General features: G+C 49.3%; 1 protein-coding gene across 1 annotated transcript; it reads left to right on the forward strand.

Moving 5' to 3' along the window:
• The first annotated feature begins 1002 nt into the window (after positions 1-1002).
• NIPAL3 (NIPA like domain containing 3) lies at positions 1003-10645 on the forward strand. Its single transcript, XM_058040332.1, has 12 exons — positions 1003-1072; positions 1721-2019; positions 3591-3659; positions 3747-3918; positions 4006-4065; positions 4573-4718; positions 5309-5405; positions 6865-7000; positions 7727-7815; positions 8505-8568; positions 9430-9524; positions 9970-10645. The coding sequence occupies exons 2-12, from the start codon at positions 1924-1926 to the stop codon at positions 10167-10169; spliced, it is 1224 nt and encodes a 407-aa protein (XP_057896315.1). The 5' UTR covers positions 1003-1072; positions 1721-1923; the 3' UTR covers positions 10170-10645.
• Positions 10646-16070: the final 5425 nt, after the last annotated feature.

A 16070-nucleotide genomic window follows, 5' to 3' on the forward strand; every position in this document is an offset into this window, starting at 1 on the left:
ACTGTGGTAAGTGCTGTTTATTTTCGGAACACGGCACCGAGCGGTGCTGTTCTGCAGAGGTACCTCGTGCTCCGCAGCATCCCTGAGCTGGATCCGGTCACAGCCCGCACGTTCAGTGCCACCACTCAGGGCACAGCCGGGATTTTGTTTCTAAGCTCAGTCCCGGCTCTGAACGTGCAGCAGGGCCGAGGCTGCAGAGCTGGCCCAGGGCAGCCATGGCCTTTGCTGGCTGCATTGACAGAGCCGGCGCTCGGGGCGATGGCTCGGGGGCCCGGGGCAGGGATGAGGTGAGGGATGAGGAGCCCGCCAGGGCCTCACCTGAGGCGCCACCGGAAGTCGCCTCACGGCCCAGCCCCGCCCAGGTGAGGCGGCGCGGGGCGCGTTGGGAACGGCGGGTGGGTACCTGAGCGGCTGAGGCGGCGCGGGGGGCACCGGGGACATCCCCGACCCCTGTCAGGTGCGGTCTGTGGTTTGTACCCGCCCGTTCCTGCCGGTTCCTGCCCGTTCGTCCCCGGCCCTCAGCGGCCCCGGGAATGCGGACACCCGGTTACCGAGACAACAGCCGCCTCAGCTCTCCTCCAATCACCGTGCTTCTTACTTTGAGCAGCCGCCCAATCACAGGCGAGCTCTCAGCGGCACCGCGGCTGGTTTAAGGTGGCTCGGCGGATGCGCTTTGCGCATGCACCTTAAGGAGGCTCCGGCTGCTGTTCGTGCAACCGGGAACCGCGCACACGGGGAGGGCGGGAGGAACGGGTCTTACCGGGGGAGGGCGCGAGACCGCGGCTGTCCCTGCAGCTCTGGGCTGGGGAGCGCCCCGGGCGGGGCCCGCGGGACCGTCTCGTCCCGCCCCAACCGAGCGGCGGAACGCAGCTTCTTCCGCCCGGCCCCTCAAAGCCTTGCGCCCATAGGCTGGACTAGACCCCGCCTTCGCGCGGTAGCCAATCCTCGTCCTCACCTTTGGACCGGGTCTTTGATTGACAGTGTTGGAGACCAATCGGATGTGCCAGGCAGGAAGCAGCGCTTGACCGGGAGCCGGAGTTGGAGGCCGGGGCCGGGGTCCGCGGCGGAGCCGGTGAGCGGCGGGACCGGGCGGGGACAGTGGCGGGGCCGGTGAGTGCCGGGGTCAGCGGTGGGACCGGGCTGGGTCAGCTGCAGGGCCGGTGAGCGGCGGGACAGCGGCGGGGCAGCGCACCGGAGGGTTCGGTGGCACACCCCGTGTCCCGGCCCGGGGCTGTCCCGCTCTGCGCTGCCCGGGCAGGGTCGCTGGCGGTGCGAGCGGGATTTGCTGCCCCGTCCCCTCACCATGGGCGGCTTCGCCTTTCCGTGGCTGCTGTGCCCGCGCTGGGGCTGCCCGCGGTGCCCGGGGCCGCCGCTCCCCGGACACCTGCAGCGAGCTCGGCCCCGGGAACCGGCGCTCGGAGGAAGGAGCTGCGGGGAGGAGGGACATGAAAGGCAGAGCTTGGAGGACTTGGGAGCCTTTGTGATGCTGCTAAATGCCAGCTGAGTGTGTCACCCTGGGGCCCAGCCAGGTCACAAGAGCTTGAAAAGCACAGTCTGTGAGTTTCTGTCCAAGGCTTTCTAAGAAGACATTTAAAATCTGCTTTTCTTTTTTTATGTGAACCTGTGAGTTTGATTTCTGTGGCCTATCCTTTATTGCAGGTTTTGGACCACTGATTTATTTGTTCTGATTCTTTGGGTTTTATTTCTTTTTTTCCCTTAGATTCATCTTGAAGGAACATAATCCAGCTGCCCCATTGACTGGCTGGAAGCAGCAGAACTCCTTTGTGCTTCCCTGAACTTGCCCAGGGCGACAGGATGGATGGCAGGGAGCAGTACCAAACGTTGGTTCCAGCCAGGTCCAAGTCTCTTCTTTAAAGAGAACTTCAGCATCAAGCAAGCTGAAAAGCACAGAAAATCCCCAGAATGGAAGGAGGAAACAGCCCCAGCCTGCAGCTGCAGCAGCTCCCTGCCACAGCAGCAGTGTCTGTGCAGCCACACACAGACTCCTTCTCCTACAAGGTCAGCTTCCCTCCCCACGGGGGTTTCCATCCCTGAGGCCCTGATTCCTGAACGAGCTGATAATGGTGCTGCTTTGGGGTTATTTCCTGCAGAAAGGGCTCTGTCTCTGTGTCCAGCCATGCCTGGGGTGCCATATCTGAGTGACAGAGGCATTAATTCTGCGTGTGCAGGGCAGAGGAGCTGCAGGAAGGTGTGGCAGGGAGGGTGTGCAGGTGTTTGGGTGCAGAGATTGCCACAGGTGCTTTCAGCCATGCAGCAGTGACAGAGCAGAGGTTCTGCTGTGCTCTGTGTGTTCAGGTGTTTGAATTTCAGGGCTCAGCCCACAGCAGAGGCTGGGCCATGGGGCTGCAGTTCCTCCTTGTTCCCCAGCTGGGAGCAGATAAATTCCCTCTGAGTCCCTGATTCTGAAGGTGCTCAGAGAATCTCAGCAAAAAGGGGTTTTATTTTCCTTTGAGACCACAGTCCTGGGCCCTTGTGGGAGTTGCCTGGGGCTGTCACAGCCCAGAGAGCTCTGCACTGTGTCACACAGTGACATCCGCCTGCCACCTTCTCTCTCTGTCCTGGGAACCTCTCAGGTGCTTTCGAGTGAAGCTCTTTTTGTGAGTCAATCTTCTTTTTGAGCATTCTGATAAAGAGGTTTTTGTTCTGCTGCTACGAATTTGAAATCTGGAAGTTCTCCAGTGTATGAGGAAATCAAGGTTACTCCATTTATTCCTATTGACATGTGAATCCAAATCAATCCAAGTAAGGACTGGGCTGAAGGAACACTGCTAATGACTTTGAATGAGGTTTAGGCAGTTTGGGGAGCACACAAATGTTTGGTGGCCTCAGGCTCTTCCCTTCAATCCTCCTCTGCATCTCCTTTGTGACTCAGCCTGCTTTCCATCCTTTCTTCATTTCAAATTCCATCCTCAGAGCGTGAGAATTGTTGCTGAGCTTTGAATGCCAGAGCTTTGAATGCCAGTGCAGAAGAAGTTGGGAGCTGTCAGCAGTCTCCTGTGACTTTGGGAATAACTGGTTTATTCAAAAAGCAGATTAAAGTCTGTGATAATTTGGCTTCCTCATCACATGGGCTGAAGCAGTGACTGAACCAGCAGCTGTCACAAGTGGAGAAGAGCAAAATAGTTGGGAAGCAGAGGTTCCTGATCCATTCTCTGGATTCCAGGGCAATAAAATCCTCATAAATGAGTTTTTCAGAGGCAAGAATGAGTGATGGCGTGGGGCTTTTTTAGCCTTATCTTCCCCCTCTCTGAGAAACTGCAAACTAATTGAAATCTCTTGGAGAAAGTGGCTGCTGAGTCTTATCTTGCACCTGGGTTCACAGGTCTGGAGCACAGGCACAGCACTTATCTGAGCTGCCCCAGAGCAGCAGGAAGGGAGGGAGATAAACAGCTTTTATTGGCAGCTGGGTGCTGGACCCAGTGACCTTTGCAGGTCCCTTCCATCCCAGGCTGTTCCACGATTCAGGAATGGTTTAAAACTCTGCTCTTCTCCAGGGTGTGCAAAGCCCTCTGGGTTCCTTGGCTGAATTTGATAATTCTCAATAATTGTGTGTTCCCTTGGTTTTGCAGGAGAACTTGATTGGGGCACTCCTGGCTATTTTTGGGCACCTTGTCAGCAGCATTGCCCTCAACCTGCAGGTGAGTGCCCTGGAGCAACCCCTCACCCTGCACTGAGATACCCAACGCACCGTGACAAAGCTGCTTTGTTTGTGTGTTCTTGCCCAGAAATACAGCCACATCAGGCTGGCAGGCTCCAAGGACCCCCGGGCCTACTTCAGAACCAAGACCTGGTGGAGTGGCTTCGTGCTGCTGCTGCTGGGGGAGCTGGGGGTGTTCTGCTCCTACGCCTTCGCTCCCCTCTCGCTCATCGTGCCCCTCAGTGCAGTGTCTGTCGTGGGTAAGGAGCAAGGAGCCCGAGTGTGGTCTGTGGGAGATTCCTCACTCCACAATTCACTGTTTCTCTCTCCTTTTCTTTTTTCCATAGCTAGTGCAATCATAGGAATTATATTTATTAAAGAAAAATGGAAGCCCAAGGAATTTTTGAGTAAGTTCCACAGTTCCTTTTCATTTCTCCTCTGTGTTTACAGTTCATCACACAGCATGGGCCCTCAGGAATTATAATTACAGGGCTGGCAAGGTCTCATTAGCACCTCTTGGATGAAATGTGTCATCTCCTCCACTGTTTATTACAAATGGAGATCTTTTTCCTGGCTTGTGCCAAATCCCCTGAACCTCACAGCATTTAGAAACAGGCTGAAGCTGCAGCACAGGCACAAGGGAGTGAATTCCATAAATGTGGAGGTGTTTGCAGAGGTGGGAAAGGGCTGTGGGCAGTGCCAGGCAGGATCACAGACCTTGCAGCTGGATTTATTCAGCAGATGCCACCTGGTCCCAACTTTGTCTCAGCTCCCACATCCTGGTGGCTGCAAGATTTTGTAGGTGGGTCAGAAGGGCACCCAGAGGAACACCCAGTGATGGTGCTGTGGCATTAATTCATTAATTGCATGCATCCCTCATTAAGCCTGTGCTCTCCTGTCCCGTGCTGCCCCAGGGCGCTACGTGCTGTCCTTCGTGGGCTGTGGCCTGGCAGTTGTTGGCACTTACCTGCTGGTGACATTTGGACCCAACAGCCACGAGAAGATGACAGCAGAAAACATCACCAGGCATTTAGTGAGCTGGCCATTCCTGCTCTACATGGTGAGGGGCCATGGAGGGAGGGGGCAGTTTCATTTCCAGCATTATTTTTCCTGGTTGTTCCCTGTGTTCACTCACAAACCTGGGCCAGCTTTTCCAGGTGTCACACACACGCACAGCTCCTTTGTTTCTCTGGATTCTGTAGGATTAAATGTCTTTGACTGAAAATTTACCTGAATCTGGGCTTTTTCCACACTGATTTTCTCTGGGCCCACAAATCTCTTATTGAAAATCCCATGAAATTTGTGTTCTAAGGAAGATAATCCTGGCATTGCCCCAGGGATCACTTGTGGGAGCTCAGTGCAGAAAGCAGACTGAGATCTCCCCTGTGAATATTCAGTCAGGACTGTTTGATCAGCTGCTTTACCATAAATCCAGCATCAGAAGTGCCCTGTGTTTCCTGTTCTGCCAGCAGCTGCTGAGTATCTCCTCTAACTGGAATCTGAGATGATGCAGAATTTGGTCTGTAATTGTGTGGGATCCCCATTTCCCTTTGATTTGCCCTGTTCTGATGTTTGATTGGCTCAGAATCTCATTTACTGCCAACCCTGTGTGCTCTGCATCTCTGATATTCTCATTTCTCTCTCTTGTAGCTTGTGGAGATCATTGTGTTCTGTCTGCTCCTGTATTTTTACAAGGAGAGAAATGCAAACTACGTTGTCATTATTCTCCTGCTGGTGGCTTTGCTGGGTAAGTTGATATGCACTTGTAAGATCTTTTATCAGTAAATTGAGGCATGCAGGGGATTATATTGATTTAATTAATGCCATGAAATGCACTAATTTCCTCCAGAAATGTTCCTGAAGCTGATATTTAGAATCTTTGCAAAGAACCTTTGAACAATTAAGGCTTTTTCCCCATCAGGCAAATAATCTGCCAAGCACAGAAAGTGCAGGTTATTTATTAATGTTCTTAATTTTAATCTGGGCACACAAAGGGTGGCATTCAGTGTGTGAGGAGGGCTGAGCCAGAGGGTGAGAGAGAGGATTTGACCTACAAGGATTCTCTTAGCTCTGGTAAAGAAATGGGGAATCCTCTGCCACCCCAGCTTGTCCCTGTGAAAGAATCCCTGGTGATTCTGATATCCCACAGTGGGATCCTGCAGTCATTTTGGATTTACACATTTAATACTTTTTTAATGGAAACTGTAATCAATTAAACTTCAAAAAGGATGAGTAATGGCGAGTCTGCCATGCTGAAATCTGTGTCACAGTCCTCAATTTTTGTTTATGCACCCTCAGTTCCTGCAGTGTCTTTTCTTTTACTCTTTTTTGGTTTTTTGTGCTGTTTGGGGCTGGATTTCAGTGGTGTCTCACAGGGTCCATGAATTACAAAGCAACTGCCCTACTTCTGAATGGCCCAACTTTCAAGAGAGGAAAATTCTTCCTGATTCTTGTTTTGGACACCTTTTTGGCTTTATGAACCAAACCAAATGGAAAATTTTATCCTCCCATCCTGTAATTGCAGAACACTCTTTACACACTGACAGCACCAGTAAATGTGTAGCCATGATAATTTCTGAAAAATCCTTTCCTTAGGATTTTTCCTCCTGAGAAGCTGAGAGGCCTCAGGAACAAAATGCAAACATTGATTATCTGCTGCTGTGGAATGCAACAGGTGCATCTGGGATTGGTCTCATGTGGCTGTTTCTAATTAATGGCCAATCACAGTCAGACTGTCTGTCAGAGACACAAGGCTTTGTTATTCATTCCTTCTTTTTCTATCCTTAGCCAGCCTTCTGATGAAATCCTTTCTTCGATTCTTTTAGTATAGTTTTAATATAACATATATGATAAAATTATAAATCAGCCTTCTGAGACATGGAGTCAGATCCTCATCTTTCCCTCATCCTGGGACCCCTGTGAACACCTTCACAGTAAATTCTCCCAGTTCTGTAGCTGGAGAAGGGTTCAGTGATTTATTGGAGGTTGCTGTGGTGGGTTTGTGGGGATAGAATGGGCAGAGCTGGTGGCAGACAGGCAGAGCTGGTCTGGCCTGGCAGGAGGAGGTGCTGGGGTTTTTGGGGTGCTGGGGTTTTTGGGGTGCTGGGGTTTTTGGGGTGCTGGGTTTTTGGGGTGCTGGGGTTTTGGGGTGCTGGGGTGCTCTGCAGCCTCGTGCAGCTGCCCCAGCTGAGTGTGGTGCCCCCCAGGTTCCATGACTGTGGTGACAGTGAAGGCAGTGGCTGGGATGATCCTGGTGTCCATCCAGGGCACTCTGCAGCTGGACTCCCCCATCTTCTACATCATGTTGGTGTGCATGGCTGCCACTGCCATCTACCAGGCCACGTAAGGACTCCTCTCTTGCTCTGTGGGGTGTGGGGTGTGGGGCAGGGGCTGTTTGTGCCATGCCAAAAATACCATTAAAATCTAGGGGAATTATCCATTCTTTCCTGTGATCTGTCCCAGGAGCCTGGGGGTCTCTGCTTTTCCACTGCCAGGTGGTTTTAATGCCACCATTCAAGTGTTTGCCAAACAATTTTAGGGCTGGAATGGTGGCCAATCAAATGCAGTATCTGCACTGGCTAAAATCAAAGTGTTGTTGAAAATGTGACTATTTTTAGGGTTTTTTTCTCTTTTGTACTTGCAATAACATAAAAATGTTTTAATGCCACCATTCAAGTATTTGCTAAACAATTTAAGGGCTGAAATGGTGGCCAATCAAATGCAGTATCTGCACTGCCTAAAATCAAAGTGCAGGATCAGTGTTGTTGAAAATGTGTCTATTTTTAGGGGTTTTTTCCCCTTTGTACTTGCAATAACATAAAAAGCTGCTAGCAGCAGGGATAAAAGGCTTCTCAAAACATGAGGGACACTCTGGCCCTGAGGTTGGGGCAGTAATTTCAGTGCAGCCACAAACCTCCCTCTTCTGTCCTTTTTATTCTTTCCAAGGCTTGCTGCTGCTGTTCAATGAGAAAAAGAATGAATTTCCTTAAATTTATGCATCACTTTTGAAAGGTGTTTCCAAAAAAGGATCATCCCAATCAGCCCCTGTTGCCTGTGATTGTGTTGCAGGTTTTTAGCTCAAGCCTCACAGCTCTATGACTCAGCTCAGATCTCCAGCATTGGCTACATCCTATCCACCACAGCAGCAATCTCAGCAGGTAACTGCACAAACCTTTCTGAAAAAAGGGCAAAAGATTTTGGGAAATAATCCTCCTGAAGAAGGTGAATACTCAGCAATATGATGACTCTTATTTTTTTGTCATCTCTCATCTGTACTGGCTTTGTTTGGGTCTTTTTTTCCTTTTTAAAAATGTGAATTATCCCAGTAGACTGTTAAAATTTTCTGTTCAGTGCTGTCATTTTGTTTAAAGTGCAGGGGAATTTGTTTGAGACTGTTCCTCATTCAAAATGTGTTTCTAGATGTGCAGGTAAAATGTTTCCTTGTTATTTATTTTTTACTTTATTTTCTTTACATTAAAAATGTAAAGAGGAGGAGACAGAATGTGTGTCCTGCTGCCACCCAGGACACTTCTAGAATTTGGAGCTGTTTGTTGTTGTTTGGGGTCAAGAGTTTGCATCTTTTTATAGTTAAATCCAATTTGTTTCATCATTCCAAAATAGTCCCTCTTGTTTTTACTGCACAGTTTCATTTATATCTCTGTTAGTGACACCAGCAGAACTATTTTGGTAGTGACACTCGAAAAGATTTGTCAATAATTTGTGTTAAAATAGAAATCAGGACACCTATTTTCAGATGATTAAATAAACAAAGGTGCTGGCTATAAAAATAGGAATCCTGGCTGAAGATGGAATTGGGAAGATGTAATTGAATTATTTCCTTTTCAAGGAGCAACTTTTTACCTGGACTTCATGGGTGAAGATGTTCTCCACATTTGTATGTTTGCACTGGGGTAAGTGCTCCAGGTTTCCTTGACAGGAAACTGTTGCTTCATGTGGCTCACATTTTAAAAATGCAAATCTGTTTTAAAATGCCTCTCTGTCAGAGCGGAGAGTGGCCCTTAGAGCTCAGTGTTGTGTTTGGAAAAAATTGTGTAACCCTTGGTAATGCACAATTACACAACAATTAATCACTAAATCCTGGGGATCAGCTGGGGTGCTCAGCATATGGCTTGGTTTTCAAGCTGCCTGCTCATGAATTGTAAAATAACCCAAAGACTCTCTCTGGGAACCTTATTTCAGATTTTGCCCCTTCCCTGAACTGTGCCTGACTTCTGGAGTTTTTAGAGCATGGAGAAGGCACAATGCAGATCTGATCAGTGAAACATTTCCTGTGTAACTCAGTGTTTTGGTGTAATTAGCTCTCCATAATCAGGAGACATTCTCAAATGGCTTTTAGATAAGTACAGAAAAAAATCCCCAAACAATTGGGAGAGGATTGTTCTGAGCTGCACCTTGCTCTGTGACAATGCAGGTCCGTGGCTGTTGCTGTGTTTACAGGGAGCCTTGGAAAGGTCAGGCTGCTGGATCCTGGAATCCCATCAAAGCAAAACCAAATGTTGCTATGCTTCCTTGCCCCTGCAGTTAGCCAAGGTTAATTAATTAATTAACATGGAAACTTTTTGTGTTTGATAAAGGTGAAGCTGTGCTGGTTGCTGGGGGTGTTCCAGTGCTGCTCAAGGGGGCTCAGTGCCCTGGAATTCTGCCTTGGCAGTGCCCAGACTGCAGCTCTGAATTCTGTAGGGAGTAACAGGGAATAAATATTGTGTGCTCTGCCTTGCCAGGCATCTCAGTGACCCCTTCTCCTCCCTCAGGTGCCTCATAGCATTCCTGGGAGTGTTCCTGATCACCAGGAACAGGAAGAAGCCTGTCCCCTTCGAGCCCTACATCTCTATGGATGCCATGCCAGGTGACCAAGCCCAGGGTTTATCACCCTGTGAGGGAGCTGGGCTGCACAGGGAGGGCTCAGGCTTTGGCTCAGGGTTGGGTGGGTCACACAGTTGTTATCTGAATTTGAACTGGTCTGAGCACATGCTTGGGATGGGGCAGGGTCCAGCAGGAAGAACTGATTTTTGGGGATGGCTCAGCAGTGAGGTAGAGGAGCAGAAATCTCCTTTGGGAAGCACAGCTAAGCTCTCTGGTGAGCTGTAAGAAAGATCTGCAGCACTTGCTGGATAACTGAGAGCCATCCCTCATTCACTGGGACCTTATTTCTCATCAGCTGCTCCAGTGCTGAGCACAAAACCTGTCTTTGATTCAGCAGCTGACGAGCCTCAGGGACTGCTCATTTCCTGGCTGAGCAGAGAGCAGCAAAAATGCACTTTTGTGCCTAATGTGTGCCTCTGCTCCTACAGGCATGCAGAACATGCACGACAAAGGGATTGCAGTGCAGCCTGACCTCAAAGCCTCCTTCTCCTACGGCGCCCTGGAGAACAACGACAGCATGCCAGAGATCTACACCCCAGCCACGCTGCCCATCGTGCAGGAGCAGCACGGCCCCAAGGGGGGCTCTGCCCCTCCCTACAGGGTGCTGGAGCACAGCAAGAAGGAGTGAGTGACCTTCAAGGACTCAGCACTTGGACCTGTATTTATTTACCTGTTCAAATAGAAGCGAGCGTAGAGCCGACCTTGAGAGGAGTTTTAAGCTCGTCTCGAGCTGAACTTTCCAGGCTGATTATTAAAATCAACAACTTTTGCTAGTTGGGAAGTTGAAAGCACTTGGCAGGAAGCAGCTCCCAGTTGTGCATGGAATTGTGCTGGCTGGGAGTGTGCAGTGATGGACTGGGGAGTGCAGCCCTGTGGAACTGATGGCAGAGGAGATGCTGTGCCAGTGACTGTGCAGTTTTCAGCCCTGCTGGGAGTGGTTTTATCTCCAGACAAGTTTGCAGGAGCTGCTCACAGAGAGGGGAGGACAGGATTTAATCTCTCCTTTACAGGGACTGTGACAGATTTCCAGGAAGGCTCCAAATCCTGGTGTGACCACGGAGCTCCCCTGACACAGCAATAAATGGAATTGTGTTGAAGCACCAACACTGGAACTCGCTGTGTCTTTAGAGCAGCAGGACTGGTGAGAGTGAACATTTATTCCCTCAAAACACCAATTCTGGGCACTTCTGTTCTGGTGTTGAACACAAGCACTGAGGATGGGGGTTGTTTTTAGAGCACCACTGGATTATATGGCTTAGAACAAAGATTATTTGCCAGTTTTCTGATTTCATAGCAGGAGCTTCAAGTTGGATTAAATGGTGCAGAGGGAGCACTATGAAGGATGAGGACAAGGAGAAATGAGAATGATGTGACTGTATCTATTGGGAATTGATGTAATTTTGGACAAAATCTCAATTCTTTATCTTGCTTATTTATTTTCTTTCTGATTGAGGCAGGATTTCCAACTTTAATGGCCCCAACTCTTAAAGGTGTCAAAGTTCCTTAGTTAAAAGCTCAGTTTAGGTGATGTAAGCTGGGGTCTTCCCCCTTTTTCTTTCTTTTTAAAAAAGGAAAACCAATACTTGTCTACTACTGTGGATGACCTAAGGAGAGAAGTTGCCCAGCACTCACTGAGGCCTGTGAGGACAATGGAGCTTTGTGTACTTTGACATTTATCTTTCCAGCTTCCAGGAGATGGCCAAGAGATGATACTGAGGGAGAATGGACACAGGGGGGACAATGGGGAACTGTCAACTCAGGAGAAAGTACAACATTCACTGCTTATCCTGCACTTTGATAGCACTGGCTGCTCTAAAATTGGGGTTTTTTTCCTGAGAAATTGAATTTTAAGTCCACTCAGTGGGGTCTGGGCTGTCTGCACATTAGAGTCTCCAGGACCCTGGAACTTTATTTGAAAGGAATGTGCTCGTGTTCTGTGCATTTTTAAGTGATTCCTTCAATACCACGGAGTTTGGGATTATCTTAGATTTGGAATAGTGTCTTTCTGCATCTATTTATTTTTATTTGTTAAATTGACTCATGGCCAGTTTCTGTTCCCACTGCCAGAAATTCCCAGCAACTCCCCTGACCTGCACATGATTACTCTAGGTTCTTGTTGTTGTAAATGCCAACAGAACTGTTCCTTTGCATTTGTTTGCTTTGCAGACTGATTCAATCTGGGCATGCTTTGGATTGCTTTGGCATTTTTGTGCAGCTTAGAAAAATGACCTTCCCCTGCTCAGGGGAGGTGCCCTGGGGCTGTACCCAGCTCCCTTCATCAGCTGGGCACAATTCAGATCTTATCAGTGGCATCCCCTGCAGTGGGACTTAGGAAACCTCAAGAAATAACAGCTTTGCTTTCACCCTCAATCCTTGATTTGTGATTAAGCAAGATAAGGATGTTAATGGGCTCCTGCTGCCAGAGCATTCATCTGCTGGGGTGCAGCGACACTGATTGAGTGCCTTTGGATGTGGCCATGGATTGTTGGTGAATTTGTGGGCAGCTTTTGTTCATTAACAATGCAGAATGAGGCTGCATGGGAAGGGCACAGGAATGCTGCCTTTCCGTATCTCTTCCCGTTTCATCAACCTCTTGTGGCCTATTGGTTCTGCAGCCACAGAACACAGAGTCTGGAAACAAGCTGTGCCACCACACACTTGTTCCATGGCAATATTCTCTGTGCTTAATTGAGTGGTGTGAAATAATCCAGGAGGGCCTAAATGGCTGCTGACACCCAGATCAGTGATGGTCCCAGCTCTCAGCAGGGATTAAACCCAGCACAGACTGGAGCACAGACTTGGCAGCCATGGATTTGGGTTTGGGTTTTCCTCCTCAGCACAGCCCTGAGAGATGGACACAGAGCCAGGGGACAGAGCTGAGGTGGCTGTGCCTCCTGTTCAGGGGTGGTTTTGCTGTAAACTCCCCAATTCTCCTGAGCCCTTGTTGCCTTCACAGAGCCCTCAGGTGTCAGCCCTTCTCTGAGTGAAACTGCCACGAGCTGAGCTTTTATGCTATTGTGTGGCTTTGGCCCTTTCTTTGCAAAGATTCTAAATCCAAAGCTTTACATAACCAAGATTCTAAATCCAAAGCTTTACATGTTTTATTTACACAGGCTCTGTGTGCTCAAATAATTCTACTTAATAATGACAGTTCCCTTTACCTGCAGCCACAGGGAAATCTTCCTTTGTTTGCTTCTGGAAACTTCCCTGCCAAAGGCCTCCACTGGAGGTGGTGTCTGTTTCTGCACCACATCAATCACAATATTTTTGATCACTGTGCCACAGCAGTGGAGCCTGGGGTGTTCCTTGGCCATGGGCCTCAGCTCCATGACTGATGTAGGGGTAGGGCTGAGGGACTGCACCTCACTCCTGCTTGCTGCTGCTGTTCAACACTGGAATCTTAAAATGAGGTTGATTTTGTTTGGTTGGGGTTTTTTTGGTTTTTTTTTTTTTTTTTAATTTTATGCATATTCCTCTTTCTTGCTTTTTCTCCCAATCCTCCAAAAAATGTTATTTTCTGCTCTTCAGCCTAAGAAAAGGCATGAGCAGGGCCCAGAGAAACCAAGTGTCTTGCTTAAACTTGACTGAAGGAGTTCTGTGCTCTTTCAGGAGTGAATTAAACTCCTCACCTCCCTTCTAGTCCAGAGAAGCTGGAACAGGAAGAGTTTTGCACCCTCACACTGAGCTTTTCACAGAATATTTGTCAGTCTGAGGTGACAGTGGCCATGCCTGGGACTGCAGCAAATATTTACAGCAGGGCAGCACAGGAAGGTTTAAAGGAGAGGAGCCCTGTGCCACATTCCAGGGTGAAAAATTATTTAAGTGTTGTCCAGCACACTCTGATCTGTGAATGTCAGCACTGCAGGGTTCATGCAGCACCCCCAGATTCCAAATGGAAGGAATTTCTCAGCACCAGGAGCTGCTCCAGCACTTTGGTGAAGGAGCAGCTCCTGGGGTTCATCCCTGCCTTCCTTACCCAGTTTGAGCTGACATCTCTGGCCTCCCCTTGTGTGGCTTCCTGAGGCACCAGAGCACTTAAAACATCCTCAGTGTGTGTTTTATGTGTAACTGCACTCTGTGGAGCACAGCTGAATGTATAAAATGATCTGCCTCCAACGTTCTCCTGTCACCTTAAAATGTGTAAATAAATCAAGCTTTACACTCTTGCATTGTAAAGGATAACTGCTTCATTTTTCACAGGCAGTGTTGCATGTCTGTTTAATTCTGTTTGTCTTTCAGGTGAGACAAATGAAACCAAACTTTGAATAAATGATTGTGGTAAAACCTATGGAATTCTGGCTTGCTCCATGCTCCTGGTAGAGCTTTCACTGACCAGAAATGTTCTGGGAGAAGTTGACAGGATTTAGGTGACTAAAGTGAATATTGAAAGAGTTCTCTGTCTGTTTTTAACAGGACACTTGTAAATGAGATGCAGATTGTTACAGCATTACTAATGCTCCCAGTTTCACAGGAGTCTCCACAGGGTTGGGGTCAGCTGTAGGAATTGTGCAATTTACCTTTAAAACTTCCTTTTACAGGGCTTTGGAAAAAATATTTTGCATTTAGTATTTTGAAGAGGTTGAAATTGGGATCCAAAGAAAGGAGTGGGGACACAGCCCAGACTCACTGTATGTTTGGTGGCCTGTTTAGTGATGTTTATTACTGAAATTGAGCTTCTCTGACACATCAGATCCCCCTGAGAACAGCTGGAATGCAGCTGTGGCAGGAGTCATCCCTCAGGCACAGGGCACGTGTCTGGGGGACAGAAAAGTGGCAACTTGGCTTAATGGACTGCTTGCCAACCTAATTAACACTCACCAGATGGGTTTGCAGTCCACCCGGAGAAGCAGAAGATTACCCTCAGGACACTTTTAATTAAGTGTATCTCTTGGGGTCCCAAACCACAAAGGGAGACAAGACAAACAACCCAAGGGCAGCCTCGGTGTTAGAGCTGCACTTCACTGAATCCCCGATTCCCTAATCCCCAGAATTTCTGATAAAAGTCCTTTGTTAACATCCACCATTCAAAGATTAGAGGGTTATATTACAAGTGTTCCAAGTGCTGATACAAAGATGTGCCGTTGATGGCAGGAGTGTTACAGGAGTGTTACAAACGAGGTGTTATTGCAGGAGACAAAGTATTTTAAATGCCACTGAAGTGGGCACAAATGTTGCAGTTAGTGGTATTAAAAAAGAATCTATTGTTGCCCAGGGAGGAAAATGTGGTATTGAATCGATAAAGCAGGAGATTGTAGCAAGGGAGGGCTGAGGATGGAGAGTAACCTGTTACACCTGGATTTGCACTGCATCTAAATTGCACAATGTTTTACCTGGACAGGGAAAACTGATCCTACCTTCCTGAAGTGACATCTGCTGGGCTGTTTTCTTCCAAAGGAAAGGGACAAATCTCCTGTAGAGAAGCCCAGCTCAGCATCTCTCTCTGTCTGTTTCTGAAATTTAAAAGAAAATATTTCAGCCACAGAAATTTCACTACTGCTATCAGCAACCCACGCTGTCTTCTGCCTTTCCAAGCAAGGACAAAGCTGTTGAACTCGATATTAGTGTCAGTGAAACTCAATAGTTTTGTGTGGGTTTTTTGTGAAAAACCAAAGAAAGGATGTTGGTTTGTGTTTTCTTTCTAGAGGTAAATGTGCACAGGCACTGATGTATCACTCAGCTCAGATGATGGCTGTCTGAACCATCTCATGGCCGGATTAAGCTGTGATTTACTCTGAGGAGGACACAAACCGTCACTGTTCCCAGCTGGCAGCTGGCCGAGGCTGATGGCAGAGCCATCCCGATTGATGGCAGGGGACGAATCAAAGAATCCCAGAATGGTTTGGGTTAAAAGAGACCTTAAATCTCATCCCATCCCACCCCTGCCATGGCAGGGACACCTTCCACTGTGCCAGGCTGCTCCAAGCCCCAGTGTCCAACCTGGCCTTGGGCACTCCAGGGATGCAGGGGCAGCCCCAGCTCCTCTGGGCAGCTCCTTCCTCCACAGCAGCCGCCGATCCCTCGTCCGGAAGCTGCTCCGAGGGCGATTTGCAGCATTTAAAATAAATTCTCATGGCTCTGAGCTCAGCCATTCCCACAGGGAGCCTGGACGGCCGTTCCTCGGGGCCTCTCCAGGGCTGGCTCAGAGCCACAGTGCCATACAAACACCGTTTGAAGCGTACCCGGAGCGCTTTGGGGCTCTCCCTGAAACCTCCCGGGGGAGGCGGCGGCGGGGCCGGGACCGCGGCGCCCCTCAGGAGAGAGGACCCGCCGCGACCCCTCACGGCGCCGGGCATGCGCAGAGCCCCGGCTCCCTCCCGCCTCTCTCCCTTTCTCTCACGGCTCCCTCCTTCCCTCCTCTCCATCCGGGTCACCGACCCCCCTCACACACCCTCAGCTCCCGGGGACGGCGGGAGGGGGGGAGACGCGCGCGCAGGCGCGTTCCCGCCGCCGCCCCGCCCCGGGACCCGCGGGCGCCGCGCGCTCCCGGCGCCGCTCACGGACACCCGCGGGCGCCGCGCGCTCCCGGCGC

Source organism: Melospiza georgiana, chromosome 24 (genome assembly GCF_028018845.1).
Source record: "Melospiza georgiana isolate bMelGeo1 chromosome 24, bMelGeo1.pri, whole genome shotgun sequence".
Taxonomy (NCBI): Eukaryota; Metazoa; Chordata; class Aves; order Passeriformes; family Passerellidae; genus Melospiza; species Melospiza georgiana.